Source organism: Spodoptera frugiperda, chromosome 11 (genome assembly GCF_023101765.2).
Source record: "Spodoptera frugiperda isolate SF20-4 chromosome 11, AGI-APGP_CSIRO_Sfru_2.0, whole genome shotgun sequence".
NCBI lineage: Eukaryota > Metazoa > Arthropoda > Insecta > Lepidoptera > Noctuidae > Spodoptera > Spodoptera frugiperda.
In genome coordinates this window covers 7422010-7444049 of record NC_064222.1, presented here as the reverse complement: position 1 = coordinate 7444049, position 22040 = coordinate 7422010, and the positions used below count along the sequence as shown (strand labels likewise).

Sequence of the window (22040 nt, the reverse complement as noted above, 5' to 3'; positions counted from 1 at the left end):
ATTTAAAATCTAGGCCCGACATGCTCTCACGTAGGTACCAAACTACCGACAAATGTTTTGCGGTGAGCGATGAAATTAAAAGAGAATAAAAAGGCTAGCTCCGGTTTCTAAGATGTCTTGGTGATAGATACCAACATGATGTTTCATTTCTCTTGATTGTTTTCTTTTTTCTTTTTGTCACATTTGCTTGGCTTTTTACCGACAAACTTGATGATGGACATAGCTGTTAGGCTATTCTGTAATTGTCAAGTGAGCTCGATTGCGGTCCGCCAGTTGTGAGAATAATATGGACCAAAAACAGGTGAGAATAAACTATGTATTAAAATCGAGTTACTTAATATAAAAAAAGGCCTAGAAGAGATTTTCTGGTAAGCTTTTTTTATGGTATAAGTCGGTAAACGAGCAGACAGATCACCTGATGGTAAGCAATTACCGCCACTCATGGACACCCAAAACACCAGAGGCGTTACAAGTACGTTGCCGACCTTTTGGGGGTCAGGAATTTAAGGGTTATTTGGGATTGGAAAGATTGAAAAGTGAGGTAATTGGGCCTCCGGTAGCCTTACTCACACAACGCAAGCGTTGTTTCACGTCGGTTTTCTGTGAGGCCGTGGTATCACTCGGTCGAACCGGCCCATTCGTGCCGATGCATGGCTCTCCCACGCTTTGATGTAGTGTAATTACTTTTGTCTAGATTTTTCATGGGAACGGATCACATGATGGTAAGCGATCATTCGCCATCAATAGAGGCCTATTTGAAATGATAATTTCAACAGTGAATCACATGCGTGATAGTCAACATTACTTCCGACGATAAATCATCATCACATCAGCGTGAAGTGACTTTAAGTGTAAGTTAACACGGTCGTCTGTCACGCTTATATATCTTGTTAGCGTGTTCCATTAGCAACACTGTGTTACAACTACATATAAAATAATCGTTTTGTATTGTGTTAGTTAGGTGCTATTTTTTATTCTTTAATTTTTCTTTTTTCAGTAGCAGGCGTCAGCTAGTTTAAAATATTTCCCTTAAGTAAGCCCCGATACTAGATATGGAGACAATAATTATTTAGGTTTTAGATTAACATTATTAACAGATAATTAGTTTATTACTACAGGACTACTTTATAAATCAATTGCAGTTCGTTACTCTCACTAAAACTCGAGAACAGCTGGACCGATTTGCCAAATTTTGATGTTAAATTGTTTATTAATCCAGGGAAGGTATAAAGGTGGGGAGAAAAAATGTTTGAGGCAGTACAAAGTTTGCCGGGCCAGCTGGTAGGTAATCAAATTTTCAAATGGGTCCAGTAGTTTCAGAGCCTGTTCAATGCAAACAAACAATAAAATCTGTCCTGTTGATAATATAATAAATATTAGTTCAAGCAACGTGCTCTATGTAACAGTGTGAATTCCCCACAATCTTGAAAACTGCTATTAAATAATCGAAAGTGCAACAATATGCGTTGAAACGCGTGATAACAAGAAATGAATATTTATTGAACAACTTCGCTTCATCTCGACTATTTTCTTAATGGATGATCGTGCTTATAGTATGTCGAATACATTGGTTTTATGACTGATTTTTGAGTACGAGGTCTCATTGTGATTTTAAAATTTTATGACATATAATTGGATGATTAATATTTATTACGTGTTTATAACTATGTATTAAAGTTATATTGTTATTTTCTTGAATTGGAGAATGAAATGGGGTCTTTTCTAGAATCTTAAATTGTATGGTCATTTGATGAATACTAATCATCATTGGTTGTTATGTGTTTTCTTGCTGAGTTGAAAATATTTAGGAGAGGCTTATATAGGAAAATATTTAGGGGAGGTGGGCGACGTCACTGGAAAATCATCCAACGAATGAAGTGAGAGGGAGTGTCAGACTCTTACTGCCTAAAAACCACCCCGGTCCTACTCCTGCTTTTCGAGCCGGGGCCCGATAACCCGTTAGGCAGTCCGAAGAAACTATGCGATAAAAATACATATTTTTTAGTATGTAAAAAAAAGGACACCTTTATATCTTCGGATTAAACTCTGAAGGATACCTATGTTTTACCAGCCAAGACGCGTTCTGCTCTTTCGGTGTGTACAAACATTTCACATCGGTCTTGACCTAAGTATAACACATCTATGGTAAAAAAAACACGTCGGTTAACCTCTTTACCAAGTTGCAATACTGTTCTTCAAATATTTGTACCATGGTAGACCGCAGTGGAGTAAATTATGCTGCTCGGTTGGACAGTACTGCCTACCCACTTTATACCGTTACTGTTCGTAATCTAGTCCACTGCGACGCGTTGCTATGGCAACCGCAATTATAACCGCAATGGTGGACACAAGGATTTTTCCAATCGATTCTCTGGTACTCATAATGTGTGTTTACCATTCAAAGTCAAAGTCAAAGTCAAAGCATTTATTTCAATTGATCCTAAATTAGGCATTTTTGAAACGTCAAATTGAATTGTCCGTCAGTCTGTCCGTCATTGAAGCTAGGCGCTCGTTCCAAAGTGTTGCTTAGAATGGAGAAGAACGAGCAAGAAACTCCATTGTTACTCTTTTTAAAAAAATGATTTTTACAATATCTCTGATACATTATTTGATCATTTACCTATTGTATAAATATGTAGGAACAATTGTTGGGCAAAACCAACATCATCATATCAGCCACAAGATTTCCACTACTGAATCACATCAACAGCCCATAAGTGGCCACTGCTGACCAAAAGCCTCTTCTCGCATGGAGAAGGTTTGAGCATTAATCACCACGCTTGCTCAATGCGAGTAGGCGATTACAATGTTATAATTAGAAATTGTAAGCTCAGGTTTCCCCATGACTCCGGTGCTGCGGTCAACGTAACAGGTTACCGGGACTCCGGCTCAAAGCAGGAGTAGGAACGGGGTGGTTTTTAGTCAGTTAGAGTCTGACACTCCCTCTCGTGTCACTTAAGGCGGGAGAAGTCATGAGATGATTTTCGCCTGTTAACACGCTAGGTAGTCCGCGGCTCCGGATCAGGCCTACTGAGCCCCATCTGTGGTAGTCTGATGACTATTTTAGGCGAATTAAAAATTACACTTACCATTCTAATTAAGAACCTCCATCTTTAGTGAAGTCGGTTCAAAACTCAATTTTGTATATTAGGATAAATATATTTATGCATTTAGTAAAATAATAATCATACAATACAATTTTATAATAATGCTGTACTATTTATGTTTATGGCATTCAAGTTAAAGTGTATTTATGCAAATGTAATGAGTAACTAGATACTGAAACCGGTTGTAAGTGACTTTGTAATTGTATTCAATTAACACCTGGTTACGATGACTAGGAAATCAGATATTACCTACATTGTTTTATAATCTAAACGTTATTATAATTATGTGTATATGTCAAGTACAACTCGAACATGAGACTGTAAGGTTAATTGTCGATATTTATTTATAAGAACAAATATAGAAGGTAATAATCTAACATCTTTTAATCTCCCAAGATATAGCGAAGGTATCCGGAGCTGCGGACTACCTAGCGGGTTTACCGAGGCTCCGACTCGAAAAGCAGGAGTAGGAACGAGGTGGTATTTAGTCAGTTAGAGTTAGGCTAACTCTCACCTCGCCCAAAGCTGGAGAAGTTATTGGATGATTATTGCACTCAATAAAAAAAGAAGCCTAAAGGCACAAAAGGCGACTGCACGACTGTTGATTGGGCCCGAATCCGAACCCCTTGGTTTTACTGAGAAGTTTTTCAAACCTAAATATTACTTTGATCAACCGTTGAATTGAAGGCGATACAAGTGTCGCACTTGTAACAGCTCTACCAACGAGGCAGGCAAAAATAATTATCGAGAAATTACTTTCTCTCTATCACGTAATCTGAAAAAAGGTAAAAAATATAAATGTTTAATTAAAAAAAAAATACCTCATTAAGTCATCGTATATGTAAGTACGGTCCACATACGAAAAAGTGGAATCGAACCAGGTTGAAGTGAGGTGCGGTCCGCATCGATTACTTTCACCGAATGTGACACGCAAGTCCTAATCGGTAAGAATCGATTAGAAACCGTCCATTATGATCGAGTATCCTTATTAATCGAGTAGTGATTGTATGCGATTTGTATGCATCTGTTGAATTTATTAAGTTTTGGTTGGTTTTATTGCTTTTTTAAAGACTGTTGTGGTTGGTTAAAATACAAAGTTTTTGATTTCCGGTATATGTAAATATTCTATTTTTTTTAAATCCTGGGTGACAAACGTACAAGTTCACATACACATGACACCCAGATCCGAAACAACAATTTTATTAATGGATTACACATTAGACTTGTTGAATCGAACCCGCTACACGTTACGCGGCAACTGGTTGTCGAACTACCACGACAACCGTGCAATCTATTACATTTTGCTTAAATTTCTGTTGTTGGATATTTGAACGCAGTTACGGACATTTTTGTGGTAGAATTCTAATTTAACACAGATATTATTATTTGTATTGCTGTAGAACGCTACTTCTGGATTTTGCTTGAATTATAATCACGAATAAGATATTGGGATAGCCTAGTCACTAGTCTACTAAGCATTAGGCCCTAGTGCCTACAAGAAACGATCACTGCACTAAGTATCTAGAATCTAAAAGAAAGGTGTTAAACACGAATCATTATTCACAAAGAAAGTGCTCATAAAAAATGCAATTTCCTGTTTTCGTATGGACAACAGAAAATAGCAATTTTTATGTATTTAAGGCCAGTTGAACGGACAGCACATTGCAATATGCACTCTAACATAATGGAATATAGTGTAAAATTGTGTGAGTGGATGTATTTTTCTTGGAAGGAAAGCGTACTACTTATGACAGTTGTTGTAAACAATGCATTGATTGTTTTATGTTGAACTTTAGCATTAACTAATTGTTACCGCGACTTCGTCTGGTAATGGCTTATGACAGAATTTGAGCTTCTGATTTTTTTCGAAAATAAAAGCCTAAGTTACTGCTTATAAAAGTTCCATCAAAATCGGTCTAGCCATTTCCGAGATTAGCCAGAAAAAACAGACAGACGCACAAAAAATTGATGTCCATATCTATGTAGTAAAAAGCGGTTATTAAAATATTAAAAAAAGGCACTCCAATTTTATTAATTAGTCTATATCAGATTTATGAGAGACTGTCAGCATTGTGCCATGGGTTTGCCGATATTCTTGATTAATTTGTCGATATTTTCACAACACGTACAAACATTACCGTTATACTTCAATCATTAATATTTATTTTGCTAAGTAGTTATATTAAGTCTCTTATCTAATTATAATAATATCGCAATATTTTTTTTTGTATCATCACGCCTTTTATCTCAGAATTGTTAGGCAGACACATTACGACACCGAAAAAAGGCTAGTAGTACTTTCTCCGACTCGTGAATTGGACCCGAGACTCCTTGCTCCGCAGTCGTATTTGCGACCACTTGACCAACGAGGCAGGCATGGTTTTTGTTTTGTAGTATCATTAAATATTCACTTCCTATAAACATTCAGGCGAACAAAGTCGGGTGCAAGAACTAGTTCGTTATAAAATAATCTTTAAACTGTCCACGTACAGTGTGAGTGGAGATAAAGTTCATTTATCTATAACTTATAAGGGCAGTCACACACGAGCCGTACGCGACAACTACAAACGTCATTCGCAACTAGAAGCTAAAAATGGCAGCAACTTTAAGTGTGGGAGAGCCATGCTTCGACACGACTGGGCCGGCTCGACCGGAGTGATACCACGGCCTCACAGAAAACCGACGTGTGTGTGTGTGTGTGTTACCGGAGGCCTAATTACCCCCTTTCCCAATCTTCTTAATCCCCGATTCTCCAACAACCCTTAAATTCCTTACCCCTTAAAAGACCAGCAAAAAGGGCGGCGGCGATTGCTCACCATCAGGTGATCGGTCTGCTCGTTTACCGGCTTATACCACAAAAAACTGTTTACCTCTATTGTCCACTGTTGGATCGGTTACCACCTGCTCGTTTGCCACCCAATACAGTAGAATACCACAAAAAGAAACCCAAATGCACAGCAGTACAGAGGTTCTGTTGAAGAAGGGTTGATAGCATTAGCAAATAGCAAAAATCTAATCATGCACGGTGACTCGTATGTACCGACCCTAAGGTTAATGACCGCTCCTACATGTGTAATGGCAACCGGTCTATTTACTATTTATCTATCTATATACATGATAGGTATGATTGAACAGTCCAAACATGGCCGTAATATATTATGTAAACAACTCAAATATTTGTGTACCTATTTAATTTGTTTTTAAGAAGCTAATGCTAGGTGATAGATTATGTTAAAATCAATAGTAAGAAATGGAATTGTGGTTTTGTAGTTATTATTATTGGGGTTTTTTAGTTTAGATGTTAAGGTCGTATCCGGATCACTAAACTGTGTATAATAGTTTTTGACTGTCTCGTTTTTGCTTCTTGTATACCCTTACGAGTTTGCTTTACGTAAAGTAATCGAAACGAGAGCGCGTTCGGCGATTTAATTGGCCGGTTCGAATAAACCAACCCATCAGAGTGATGAACGCTCTCTCGTTTTATTACTTTAAACGCAACTACTAAGGGTACATAGTAACCGTACATACTGAGGGTACTGTTCTTAACTCGCAAGACACGCGACGTTTTTTTGCAAAATGTTCAATTCAAAAGATCGAAGTGAACTCAATCGCAGTCCACCATGTCATTGGTTGTGAGAATAATCTCGACCAATGACGGACGAGAATGTTCACTTCGATTATTTTAAATTGACACTTACAGAATAGCCTTTTTTGAGGGGGGGATAATCATCCAATGACTTCTCCCGCCTTGGGCGAGGCGAGAGGGAGTATCACTGACTAAAAACCACCCCGTTCCTACTCCTTTTTTTCGAGCCGGAACCCCGGTAAACTCGCAGATCCGGATCATTTTTACGAACATGAATATTATATTAATCCTACATCTAATGTTTCACAACTTTGCTTATATTTTTTGCCTTCGACACTGATTCTTAATTATATTATACACACATCTTAATTTGAATTTAATTTATAACATTATACACTTCGTCGGTTTCGTCGGCTCTTGCGTGTGATTCGATTCATATCTTAAAACGTATCTAAATCTAATTATATAAAAGAGACAATTATTATATGTATTACGTGAGATTATGATATTATGCATTTTTTTGTTCACATGTATTTTTTATTGTTATGTCACTCGGTATTGTTTTGTTATGTATAAATTACATAGTTATTATGTATTTTAATTTATGTACCACATTGTTTTATTTTATATAAAAACTGACGAAGATTTAGTGACGGTTCAACCCAGCAATTAACTGATCATTTAAATTTGAACTTTAAATAGTATGTCGTATGGTATATACCATTTCAAGTACCATTTCAAGTTCAAATTGATATTCATAACGTCAATATAAAATGTCTGCAAGCGCGCGGTCCGCGCGCTGCTAGCTCGCTTGCAGCCTTTTTGTATTGTTTCCAAAGCAAAAAACTCCGTTCCGTTTAAGTGAGATATGACCTTAAAAAGTTGTTTAATAAGATCTATTATAAGAATAAATTAACGTGTATTCTATTATTTTTGGTTTTCCTTACGATGTTTTTATGAAGTATGGATTTTGATGTTTGGAAGCTATATTTTTTTAACTACACAGACGAAACCGCGCGCAATAATAGTTAATTAATTACTGATGAATATTTATTACAAAAAGTGGGTTTACGGTAATGATATTTTAAGCCTTCCTGGGGATTACCCAATACGATATTGCTTCGTATGCTCGAAAATTCTCAAAAATGTGTGAATAGATTCCAAATAAATCGATTCTAGGAAGCTGTGTGTCTTTTGCCTTGACACTTTTTTTTTTGAGACACGAAAATCATCAAATGTCTCCTCACGCTCAGCGAGGTGAGAGAGAGTTATGCCCGAATACTCAAACGCTACTCAATTTTAATACGCTCTCAAATGTAGTTCTGTCACTATCAATTCTTTATAAAATGACAGAGATAGCACGATATTTAAGTACAACTTAAAATTGAGTAGCGTTTGAGTATTCGGGCGTCAGACTCTTACTGCCTAAAAACCACCCCGTTAATACTCCAGCTCTGAACTGGAGCCCTGGTAACTTATAGCGTTTTATTTGCAACCTCATTCGGATTACCTTAATCATTGCAGATTCATTTCACGATTGGCATTTGAATGCAAAGTCACGACCAGAGCTTTAACCTTGGTATTGAAGAACTTATTATTTAATAATATATCTATATTATTATTTGAATAAAAAATGATTTTTAACACCTAAATAATATTGATACTAATACGTATATAATGTCTTGTCTCATATTACATGCATGTATAAACCACTTTTTTCAATTGATTAATGCAGATTCAATAGATATTATTATCGAATAATTATATTACCTTGAAAGCAGCTCTATAGGTAAGGTTCTAAACTAAATTCATATTTAATAGAGCAACTATTATTACTTTTTTACAATAATAATCCCAAAAATGCACTTATTATATTTTTTTTATAAAACGTTGCCCCACACTAGGGTTTTCTCCTGTGTCGTGGGTGCGTTTACAAACATACATGTTCACATACACATGACACCCAGACCCGAAACAACAATTTGATCACACAAAGAATTGCTCCGTGCGGGAATCGAACCCGCTACACCTTGCGTGGCAGCCGGTTGCCCAGCCACCGCACCAACCGTGCAGTCAAATAATTATAAGTACCTACGAGAAATATCAAGCCCTATCTACTGTAAGGACTTCCTTGGGGACCAAAACCCTTTTTTCTTTTTTAAGGGGGAAATTGATCTAATGACTTCTCCTATCTTGGGCGAGACGAGAGCGAGTATCAGACTCTTACTAACTAAAAACCACCCTGTTCCTACTCCTGCTTTTCGAACCGGAGCCCCGGTAAAACCGCTAGGTAGTCCGCAGCTCCGGAATACTAGCCAGAATGTGGTGGCATTCCGGCACCGGCTTGAAAAGCAGGTACTCCTGCTCGGTAAACCCGCTAGGTAGTCCGCAGCTCCAGGAACCAAAGGCCTTTGCCCTTGGATGAGCCATGATGAATGCCAGTCAATGACCTATTACAGCACTCAGCTAAGCAGTTATTCTAGTTTAGCTACTACTGGTTATTTACTGAGGTTGAGGATAAAGTAAGACATTAAAGAAGAACTAAGTAATAATTAATTATGCAAATAACCAAAGTTTGGAACTTCCTTATTGGGTTGTTTTTCTTTGGTCTTTAATTAGTATTAGAGTAGTAATATGAATGATATCATACCTATTTTTCCTAGGAGGTAAGCAGATGTGTAGGTAGTTTCTGCATATATCCTGGCTTACACAACTTACGAACTTTTAAGTGTGGGAGAGTTATGCTTCGGCACGAATGGGCCGGCTCCACCGGAGTGATACCACGGCCTCACAGAAAACCGACGTGAAACAACGCTTGTGTTGTGTTTCGTTGTGTGAGTGAGGTTACCGGTTCCAATTATTATCTCTCCCCAATATTCCTAATCCCCGATTCTCCATAAAAAAAATGTCCTAACCACCAAAAGGCGAGCAACGTACTTGTAACTGTTCTGGTGTTTCGGGTGTCCAAGGGCGGCGGCGATCCTTACCATCAGGTGATCCATCCTGGTGGACTCGTTTGCCGGCTGCACAGTTAAATTGCAAGGTGTGTAGCGTGCATTAGATTATAAATGTCCACCTTTGTGGTAGTTCTATGCTACCTTCATGAAGAATTGGCAAGATCTCTGTATATGCAAGAAAAAAATAAATATTGACGTGTAAAAGTGATGTCTATAATATTGTAATATCTTATTTTCAATACAAATGTAGGATAAAATACTAATAACATATTTTAGACGATTTAAAAACAGTTGGAAGAATTTTTAGCCTATATGTCAATGTGGGCTACATTGAATTAAATGCACCAAAAAATAATTAGATAAGTGTAATTTTCCAAAAGTTACAAGTTAAAGTTTGCACTAAAAACAAACATTTCGATGATTCATTCTTATTTACTTACATAAATAAATAAATAAATAAAGACTTTTAAAAGTCAAAGCAAATTATCTGACGAAGATTGATGATGTTACAACCATCCGAAAGTACCAGGCGATCAGAAGTTACGAAGCAATCTCAGCCCCACGCACTATAGATCAAACTCAATACGACCTTTACCATCTCACGATGTACGCTCGAAAGCTGTGAGAACCTAGCGACTTATGCGATCCTGGTACTTGTGTCTATTGATCAGCGGAGTTAGATGGTTATGTTATATGGTATATGAACATAAAGTTGTCGCGGAAGAGATCAGTGTGGTTCTGACGTTGTACCAGTCAACATGAGAGTGCTTGGGTTATTATTTTTTGGGCTAAACGTGAGTAAAGATTAAATTAATTAATTAAAATGACATTTTAGTTTTGGATTTCTCTTTTCGTTATCGCGTTTCTTACAGCATTTTTTAGTTTATCTTGTGAATGGTGTTACGTACGTATGTTTGTTTTGTCGATTTTTTTTTGTGTCCCAGATTGCAGACAAATATAAAAAGTATTATGATTTTGAAAAAATAAATTGTGTTCTTATACATTTCGAAAAATTTCACGTACTCAGAATGGTGAAGTCAGTCAGTCATATTTTAAAGGTTACTTAACTCAGTCCTTAGCAATTGTTTTCGGAACAAAATGATTTAAGTAACGATTCAATTTCCGAGTGCGGCAGTTATGGGCTAAGACTGAAAACATTACTTGATTGTGTCAAGTTTTTTAATTTTATTGTTATAAACTAAATATGGGTTTATTCGAAGTATTATAAAAAATAACTAAATAACCAAGTATGTAGTTGTAAACTATATATCGGTTCGATTTATACTCAGAAGGGAATAACCGAATATTTTGATTTTTTCTTTTTAATCCAAACCGCAATTTGGTACAACAGATTTGAAGAAATACACATACATATACATATGTACTTATATTTCGGCGATACCAAGTACATACAAATCGATGACATTTACAAGTAGTATATAGATGCAATACTATATACATACATAAAATAGCTATGTACGTTTGTTTACTTTCACAATTTTTTAGACGTAATGAAATGTATGCAACCTTTAAATGCTTGTATAGATTTTTATTTACGTAATTTTATTGCCCATGATCGATCATTTAGAATGGAAAGAATGGAAGTCATTGGGAGAGGCTTATATTCAGTAGTGTATGTCTTGTAATTGATATGATAGTGATATTGATGGTAAAATAATCTCACTGTTTGATTATTGTAATGTGTTTACATCTCATTACCTCATGTTCTTCAGTAAAACATTTTTGTATAGAACGTTGCGCCACACTAGGATTTCGACCTGCGTCGTGGATGAGTTTACAAACATACAAGTTCACATACACATGACACCCAGATCAAACAGCAATCTGTGGATCACACAAACAGTTGCTCCTTGCGGGAATCGAATCCTTTACTCGTTACATGGTAGCTAGTTGCCCAGTCACCGCGCCAACCGTACAGTCAAATTAACTATTTGTATGTCGGAACATTGTCGATTGAGACACTATGTTTTTTTTTTTAAATGTATTCGTTGATATTTAATATTATTTTGGTTTCTATCTACAACCGACACTTGACAGTACAGATAAGGGGTTCGTTTAAGTGTTACCTCAAGTTAAATATTTCATAGTTAAGAGTTGTTTTAAGGGTGGTAAGAGAATGGCAATTAATATTCGTGTTTTAGGTATAGACTTTCCTGGTCGTCTTGTTTTAAGGTATAATGAGGCTGGCATGATCTTGTCGATTAAACGTCTCGTATTTTTCTTCAATACTTATAGTCCAGTCAATTTAGGAATTCACCTCGGAATGTGAGATACCCAGCTGTAATTTTGTATATACTTGTATATTGACCCCCTAAAACTTGTCTCAAAACCTACATATGGTAGGGTGTAAGCATGTAAGCAATCATTAAAATCTACAGCATATATTTTTTTTACGATTAATTTTGACGAAATATGGTTTTAGGAACCATGACGTATTTTTTAATGTCCTATCCATAGACAACCATCACGGATAGGTGAGACGAAAAAAAAATTTTTGAAGAGATGCAGTGACCGCGCGCTCTCCGCCCTCTATCTCGAAAACGGTTCACCGTATAAAAAAAAGTTTATACAAAAGTTGTAGAGAATTTTGTATGCTACAATATTGCTATTGAATACAATTACCAAAAACCCATAGGAAATGAGATATTTCGAAAAAACCGCAAAAAAACGATTTTTGGGCCCTTTGACCCTGAATTTTAAGGGTTGCTTACACCCTACCATATGTAAGTTTTGAGACAAGTTTTAGGGGGTCAATATACAAGTATATACAAAATTACAGCTGGGTATCTCGCATTCCGAGATTCTTACCTAATTTAACCTTATTTGACTGGACTATTAGTGATTAAAAGAAAAGGTATAGATTTTCCAAATAATACTGTATTTTTAAGTTACATAAAAGTAAAAATCTGCTTAGATATTCTAGGAATCATTAATGTATAATTATATTTTTATGTTAAAGAGATTAAAAATATCATTTACCTAGATAATTTGTCTGGAGTCTGCATGCAAATGATCTAGGTAACCTAGGTATAAACATGTTCTCATGTTACTTAATTTCCTCTTATTAAATTATTCATTTATGTACTTACTTATTATTATTTAATTATAGTTATAGAAGAGTGAAGTAAGTAGTCAGATTAATTCACCAGTAGGAGAGGTCCAACTCATAATTTACTTACTTCGAATTTTAATCGATCCTGAGATCTCATTTAGATTTCTTTTATAATTAACTTTTACGTGTAAATCTGCTCTTTTGTAGTCTATGTTTACAAAATAAATTCACTTCATTTCTTTTCACTAAGGCAATGACAACTTCTTTCAACTATTTTGATCAATTGTCATCATCACTTTTTCTATTCATTGCTCAAAATAAGCTTCTCCAAAGCACGCTACCGAACTCGGTCTTTAGCTAGCGTCCAGTGAATACCAGCCATCTTATAGATTGTTTGTATTCACTCTACCTAGATGAGTGGTTCCCAACCGGTGGTCCGTGGACCACTAATGGTCCGCAGAAGACAAAAAGGAGTCCGTGAAATGAAAAAAAAAACATACACAAGACTACACCTCTATCCAATAAATATCGGTTAAAGCTTAAATTAAACTTATATCAAAGGAGACTGATTTTAAATAATCTAAATGTCACTATTTTTATGAGTGAATAAAAAAATCAATCTGGGACCACATGACTTGTGGTCCCTAACTTATCTACTAACTCTACTTCCCCAGACGTGGTTTACACTTCCGATCACTTTTCCCATAAACTACGGTCTTAAACTCACCTACCGCTATTCGCTATAGGCCTATTCTACCGCTATTCGCTATAGGCCTATTCTACCGCTATTCGCTATAGGCCTATTCTACCGCTATTCGCTATAGGCCTACACTCCCGTTGAAGTATGTCTATAGAGACATGGTCCAGCAAAGAACTTAGACTGTTGTGGACTTTTAATGTCAATGCGACATTGGCGCTGAGTCGTGAACGAGGGCAAATGTGAGGATGTGCGACGCTCCTTAATCCATCTAACCGTAGTTTTATTTGTTCTAGATTGTTCAAAAAATTAATTCTAAGTTCGGTCCGTAGCCTCCATTCACCGGTGTTCATTTAATTTGTCACACACGTCATCATCTGCATTGTTTAACCTTAAGATTTGGATCGGATTAAGCAATGATTGCGACATCCGAAGCGTCATCATAATAATATAACCTTCCTTGAATCGACTCGTAAATAAATGATAAGGTTAAGATGAGAGATTTATTTTTATAGATAATGTTAAAATTTAAATCTAAATATTAATTGATGAAGTCAAACATTAATTAAGAATGGACCTGTTTTTTTGTGGTATTTGATTTGTTGGTTTCGTCTCTGCATAGAATATCTGTCATTAAGGCATTTTTATTTTTAGTCATGGTCGTCCCACTGCAGGGCAAAGGCCTCATTTTTTTTAGGCCTACGTTCCCTTCGTCATTTTTAATCAGCGATTTGAGTTTTGGAGCGCAGCATGGAGTTTCTGCCCGCTAAGCAGACTGCTAGGGTTAGATACTGCGCTCCATGGTTCGATGGCAAACCTTAATTAAAGCGTTGGATGTGGATAAAAAATGTGATAGATGACGTATCATGATAGCTAAGTAGAATATATTGACATTGTCCTCAATCTTGCTCTTTCACTATATTGCTATTCATTCTCAGAAATCTTATTTTAATAGGATAGATCTGTATGTTACACTACCTACGTGCGAAATCTATTGGTTTAAAAATTAAAATTCTGCTTAGGTGCTTAAAAAGACACTGTAAGTTTATTTAAAAGATCTCACAATGAAACCAGGCTTGTTTTTTTTCAACATCTGTGTGTGCGGAGAATTAAAATGAATTAATTCGTATTCATGTAGAAGAGGCTTACCTATGTGTTGTTGCGAATGATGATGATATTGATGCCGAAACATTTACCAAAGACCAGGCAGAATTGCTCTCTAATAAACCTGAACCGTTTAAGCTGCGATCTCCAACTGTCAACTATGGAGATTTCTTTATTTTTGAGGGCATTATCATCCAATGTCTTCTCCCGCCTTGGGTGAAGCAAAAGGGAGTGTCAGATTCTTACTGACTAAACCGCCATCCCTTCCCTATTCCTGTCTTTCGAGTCGGTAGCCCGCTAGGTAGTCCGCAGAAACTATGCGATGAATATATTTTAGTATGTAAAAAAAGAAGACCCCTGTGTCAACCCTGAAGGATATCTTCAGGTTAAATTCTGAAGGATGTCTGCAGCTCCGGTTCGGGAGCTGCGGAAATTAAGGCAAAACTTTTTATGTAGAGGAGGCTACTGTCAGCAGTGGACTATGACGGTTTTTTGTTTTTGTTGTTAATGCTAATTATGTTTATGAGAACGGTGATGATGATGATGATTTTATCTTCCAGGTGGTATTAGCTGCGCAGCCAACTTGCGTGCTACTCAACGATGGCAACAAAATGCCCATGCTTGCCTTGGGCACTGGCAGAGGTACCGCTAAAGAGGTAAAATTAGAATTCCTTTAAACCATTAATAATCGTGTTCAATACATAAATAGCCTCACACCTGTCTCCCATACGGGTAGGCAGAGACAATGGAACGCCAATTGCTACAAATCCTGGAATACGAATGATTTTCAATAATGCTTATGAATATCCAAATGCTGATATGAACTACGACATTTTAATCCTGGGATCATTAGTCCCATTGTCCACCAGATTTTATAACCTACGAAAAATTTTCAGAATCGGATTAGGTACCATACTATATCGTCTTGCTAACATATTGTCTGTTCATGTGAACAGCTATCTTCCAGGTGATTCTGAGGAAATCCTCAGAGTGCGTCCTACTTCATAGTTTCGATGTTTTTTTAGTTGGCTGCTGCTGTAGATCCTGGTGTACAGGAGTTGTAATAGTTTGATGAGACTCGTTGGCTTATTCCGAAAAAAAATTTGATTCGTTGCCTCGTTGGTCGAGTGGTCGCAAGTGCGGACAAGGGGTTTCGGGTTCGATTCCCGGGTTGGGCAAAGTATTACTGGGCTATTTTCGGTTTTTCGAAAAATTTCTCAGTAGTAGCACGGAGTCTGGAATTGTGTCCAGTATATGGCAATAGGTTCACCCCGTATTACATGGGACTTATAACACAAATGGTGAAATGTGAGTGTACATTGTATAGCGGCATTACGTGTCGTAATGAGCACCTCTGCCTTTTTTAATTATGATTTCTCTTTATATTTCAGACGGACACATTAGACGATGTCCGCAACGCGGTGTTCTGGGCTATCGAGGCTGGCTACCGTCACATCGACACTGCAGCTGTGTATGGAGATGAGGAGCAGGTCGGACAGGGCATCGCTGATGCCATAGCCAAGGGAATCGTTACCAGGGACCAGCTGTTTATCACTACTAAGGTAAGTGTCATTAAATATTTTTTTGTTATTATTATTTAATACTAGCTACTTCCGCGCGGTTTCACCCGCTCTGCTTTGCTCCTATTGGTCATAGCGTGATGTTTTATAGCCTTCCTCGATAAATACACCATTAAACACAAAAATAATTATTCAAATCGGACCAGTAGTTCTGGAGATTAGCGCTTTCAAACAAACAAACAAACAAACTCTTCAACTTTATAATATTAGTATAGATAATAATTTAATATGAAGACTAATTGTAATTTCTAATATGATATAGGTATAGATAATTGTTTAAATACCAAAATGTTGAATTTAATACCATAATGTTATTTTATTCATAAAGAATTAATATTTCTACACCGACAACGGTAGTGTATGTGAAACTATTTATATTATATTAAGATCTCGATGTATACCATATACTCAGAAATAAATGACTATTCTATTCTATTCTAAATTTTCCGAGGGAAGTCAAAACTATCGTTTTCTTTTTCTTCTCCTCTAATAATATTTTCTGATTTATTTCGTTGCGGGATCCAAGACAGTCATTCATGTCCCTGGGACTTCAGTGTTCCGGTGTTTTCATGGTTGTATCTACTGTAGATCCTCGCTTACAGGAGTTGCAGCGGTATTGGAGAGTGGGCTTGTCCCATTAAAAAAAGAAAGTATCACTTATGTGTGATTCTTTATTCATAATAATAGCGCGGGCATGAATGCCAGACTTTATCTTGTTTGACCTCGGGTTCGATGTCCGAATCAAGTGAAATATGTATCTATAATAATATAAATTGGTTCAGCTGTTCTCGAGACTTGAGCTTTTTTATGGTACTCGCCGGTAAACGGGCAGACGTATTACCTGATGGTAAGCAATCGCCGCCGCCCATGGACTCTTGAAAGTTAAAACACCAGAGGCGTTACAAGTGCGTTGCCAGCAACAGGAATCGGGGATTGAAAGATTGGGAGGGAGGGAATCGGGCATCGTGAAACAACGCAAGCATTGTTTTGTGTTTTTTTGTGTATTGAAGCCGTGATGTCACTCCGGTCGAGCCGGCGCATTCGTGCCGAAGGATGGCTCTCCCACACTTAAACTTAGCAACACATTTAGCGATTTATGGTTATATTATAGATTAAAAAGCATCTATCTCTCTCTTTCAGCTATGGAACGACAAGCATGCTCGCGACCAGGTGGTGCCCGCTCTGAAGGAGTCCCTCACCAGGCTGGGTTTGGAGTACGTCGACCTCTACCTCATTCACTTCCCCATCGCTACTAAGGTAAGGATATAACGTAACATTATGTCAATTATTTCTAAATAATTATGGTAGATCTATAGAAGAGTTCTACGAGTATAAGGTGGGTCCTAGATTGACAGAAGAGTGGTTAGGTAACAGTGTGGCACAATTTGTTTTGGTAAAGAGTAATGTTATTTCTAATCGAATAGACTAGAATTTACTTAAGAGAAAAAATATCGAAGTAAAAGAGAAAGTAACGAGGTGATGAAACCAAATGTTCCTGAGACGCGCCGGCCTCCTTTTTTTTTTGAGGGGGAAAATCATCCAATGACTTCTCCCGCCTTGGGCGAGGCGGGAGGGAGTGTCAGACTCTTACTGACTAAAACCACACCGTTCCTCCTCCTGCTTTGAGCCGGAATCCCGGTTAACTGTAAAACCAAATGCCTCCTTGCAATTTAATTTTAACTTTGGTTTGCGTGGCTGGCATATCATTATGTACATAGATCGCAGACTGTCGATGTGTGATATTAATTAAGCAACGTCACGCCTTTTATCCTCGAAGGAGTAAGCAGCGATGCACATTACGGCACGTAATGTCACTATACTGTAATGTGCACCACTGCCTACCGCTTCGGGTATAAAAGGCGTGACGTTGCATTGCCCATAGTCGATCGCCAGACTGTTGATGTGTAATACTTACCTATATTTTCAACTCAGTATTAATAATAATCTTCGATACATCGTACAGCACATATTTAATTACAATCTAGTGTGTAATTAAAACATTCTTGGTTCATATCGGGACATCGCAACTGCATGACTTAGATACTGCATGGAAACTGAATAATTACGTTTTAATTAAAATTGCATCTATAATTACAGTCGTTGAGTCATGGAATATATTGAATGCCAATTTAAATGTATGTCGTATATGTGAAAATATGGTTATAAATATTTAAATAATTAGTCCCCATTTTAATAAAACTGTTAGAATGCTGGCTTGACACACATGCTTCAACTTTAAGCTAATCTCACATTGCATCTCGGTTGGATGAGTAGTTTAGTTTATAGTTTTTGTGGTTTTTCACATTGTAGATTACTGCTATAAAAATCGTTTTTTTTTATGATACAAGCCAGTAATCGAGCAGACGAAACACCTGATGGTGAGCAATCTCCGGCGCCCATGGACACTCGAAACACCAGAAGGGTTACTAGTGCGTTGCCGGCCTTTTTGAGGGTTCTGAATCAGGGTATATTGGGAAAGGGGCGTAATTGGGCCTCCGGTAACCTCACTCACACAACGCAAGCGTTGTTTCACATCAGTTTTCTATGAGGCCGTTAGTATTACACCAGTCGAGCCGGCCCATTTGTGCAAAAACATAGCTCTCCCGTACTTAATTCTCATTACCAATACATCAACAACCTATATAGTTACAGCTAATTCTTACATAACGTTTTCAATAATTACAGGAAGACGGATCCCCAGACAATATCGACTACTTAGACACGTGGAAGGGTATGGAGGAAGCGAAGAAGCTTGGTCTGGCCACATCCATCGGAGTGTCCAACTTCAACATTGCACAGATTGACAGACTGCTTGCCAACAGCAATGTACCGCCTGCTGTTAATGAGTTTGAGGTTTGTATGGAGAATTTTTAAATTGGTCTCTTTAATTTTTGGTCTTTACTGGACCTCAGAACTTATAGAGTTTCTTGCTCGTTCTTCTCCATTTGAAGCTACAATTTGAAACGAGCGTGTAGTTTCACAGATGGACAGACTGACAGATTATTTATTTCTTTCTTTATTGATGTTTTAAAAGTATCTATTGTTTAATTGGAATAAATGATTCGTCTTTGACTTCAGATAGACAGAGTTTCTGACATTGTTCGCTTAGGTTGAATGTTTCCTAAAAACTATTATATTTAATTGAACTTATTTGATATTTTTTCTGCTTTTAAAAGCAATATCGGGAGCAATTCCAAACTTTATGTTATATCCATAAAAAAAAACTAAATTAGTTCGTTAACTACCTTTTTTCTTTTTTTTTATTTCTCTTTTTCTCATTTAAATAAATGAGAAGTTAATATCAGATTTTCATGCTATTAAAGTCAATAAGAAATGCGTTAATAAATGCCTTGAAGCCTATTACACTACATAGGTCCTTATATCTCCATATTTAATCTCCTATCTATTTTATTCCAGGTAAACCCCACTCTCACCCAAGAACCACTGGTCCAGCACTGCATGTCTCACAACATAGCTGTGATGGCGTACAGTCCCTTCGGATTCCTGGTCTCCCGCAGCAAACCTGATGCTCCTCCTCCAAGATACGATGACCCAACCCTCGGAGCCATTGCTGCTAAGTACAACAAGACCCCTGGACAAATTGTTCTTAGATTTGCGGTAAGTAGATTGAAAAATAGTTTGAAACAAGTATTTGGGGCAAAGCAAAGCTTATTATCGGTTTCTGTCTATCGTCTACAAAGAATTTCTATAACTTTATAATAACTATCGTGAAACATACAAAGCTAACTAAAAATCACGGTTTAATCACGTACATTAATGGAGAACACTCTACTAGTTTCGAGTCATAGAGGGACTCTTCATCATAAGCAGCGTGCGTAGACGCGGCGACGCGACGTCGCGTAGCGTTTGTTTTGTGACTCGAAACTAGTAGAGCTTTTCTCCATTAATATACGTGAGTAAACTGCTACTTTTAGTTAATTTGTAAAACTATTATTAGAACTTAAGACGGGAAATTTACTGAACTGTTCAGTTTAGTTCAGTTCATCCGTGATCATGGCGCTTTTTTTCAAGGAAATTACCAGTGTTCATGTCAGTTTAAAAAAAATCTATAACTGTTTTTATGGTCGAATTAGGTGCTGTCTCAGTAAAAAAAAATATCTGTTAACGTAATTTATAACCAAAAATATAATTTCCTTCACACAGATTGAACGTGGTCTCACCCCAATCCCGAAGTCCACCAACCAGAAACGTATTGCTGAGAACATCAACATCTTCGACTTCGAACTGACGGCTGATGAGATTGCCACCATCGCCAACTTCAACAAGAATGTCCGTGTCATTGAAATAGATAGCTGGAAGGACTACCCTAACTACCCCTTCTAATTTATTGTGGTTTAAATATAATGTTCATTAATATTTAATGAAAAATAAAGTATGTTAAAGTAATTGGGTCTTGTTTTTATTTATTTTATCCTAGTCTTGATTTTATAATTAATTTATACATGACAGGAAGAATTCTAAAGGCCATTTTTTATGGTTGAAATAAGTCATACTTTCAATAGTAACAAAGTCCACCGCAGATCTGATGATACTCGCAACACCAGTGCTATGTGCAGGCTATGTCTAAAACTTATTATTTTGATAAAGGATTGAAAAAATCCCTAGTAATATCAACTGTATCCGATTTAGGGATAGACTCGAGACTGCTCACTCAGCAGTCGCCAACATGCAATGTAGCTACAGCAGTTTTTTTTCATTAAGGAAACCCTAATATTGACATAGATACTGGGGGATTATGCCATTCTTAACACGTTAAGATAGTTAAAAGTGATACGACAGTACGCCTGTATCTGTTTTTAGTTCCATAAAATCTGTACGCCACACGACGACCGATTTTTCATACTATTGTAAAGAACGGCATGTTGTACTGTCACCATAGGTATTATTACAACTTTTGTACTGCCGCTACATTATTTTACATTTTTGCATTATGTGATACTACGCCTGTGGGCAATGTACGACAAAAAGTAGTGTCTCAGTAGCTACAACCTGTGAGATAGTACTGTCCTGTGTGTTAAGAGAGAGGACTTTCGGTACCTAGTGGTCTGATTCTGGTAGATGAAGATCTTAATTATAGTCGAATAAAAAATTGCTCTGTAATATTTGTATGTACCTCTGTTTGTACTGTGGGGAAACAAAAGACGCGAGCTATGTAGAATGCCAACCTTCACTGAGCGTTGCTATTTATACTGAAGAATTTTGGTGATTACGCAAAGCCCTGACTGAACTGGACTTTAAACAATAAAAGGAATTTGAAATATTTTGAGGTCTAGCTTATAATGATGTCTTTATTAATTATGGAATTCTCAACTAGTAAGTTTGTACTGGATTTTCTCAAAAAATCGTATATTTTAATCATCGTTTGGATTGGTGTGGTCGAATGTGATTAATAAAATTATGATGAGGTTGTATAGGTTGGTAAAAGGGTATTTGCCTAATGGCTTTACTTCAATATTTTCTCAGCGACATTAACCGAAATTGGAGATGTGTTTAAAACCTCTTTAAGAGTGCTTTTCCACCAGAGAGGTGCTTTGCTATGTTGCTGTGGATGTGTTTGGCTTTCACCTATCATATTGATTGGTACACATAGCATAGCACTGATGGAAACGGACTCAACTAAGCTATGTTTTCTTATATGGAAAGATGCGTGCTATGGATGCGCGGTATGGATGGCTTCCCTACTATCGTTACTTCAGTCACTTGAGCTGCGCATTTTCCTCGCACAGCTCACACAGCTCACACATATCTTAATATCAGTGGAAACGGTTACATAATTTCACAGCTTAGCTATTACATATTCGTATGTAATAAGTCTCCTTAATAGTGCAATAATCTACAAGCTTGACTACCTATCTACCTATTAAAGAGACCTTCGTCTCCAATTTTAACACATTGAACGCCGTGGTTGTCACCGG

General features: G+C 37.0%; 1 protein-coding gene across 1 annotated transcript; it reads left to right on the top strand.

The window, feature by feature from the left end:
* Positions 1-10277: 10277 nt before the first annotated feature.
* LOC118275146 (aldo-keto reductase AKR2E4) lies at positions 10278-20511 on the top strand. The gene is made up of 7 exons (XM_035593013.2): positions 10278-10444; positions 15085-15180; positions 15916-16086; positions 17245-17361; positions 18790-18957; positions 19522-19722; positions 20269-20511. Exons 1-7 carry the CDS (start codon positions 10409-10411, stop codon positions 20446-20448), a joined length of 969 nt encoding a protein of 322 aa, XP_035448906.2. The 5' UTR covers positions 10278-10408; the 3' UTR covers positions 20449-20511.
* Positions 20512-22040: the final 1529 nt, after the last annotated feature.

Excerpts from the sequence above, each read along its gene's own strand:
- LOC118275146 (XM_035593013.2), top strand. The coding sequence starts at position 10,409 with ATGAGAGTGCTTGGGTTATTATTTTTTGGGCTAAAC. Across the intron at positions 16,087-17,244 it reads AGCTGTTTATCACTACTAAG|CTATGGAACGACAAGCATGC; the intron begins GTAAGTGTCATT and ends TCTCTCTTTCAG. Across the intron at positions 18,958-19,521 it reads CTGCTGTTAATGAGTTTGAG|GTAAACCCCACTCTCACCCA; the intron begins GTTTGTATGGAG and ends ATTTTATTCCAG.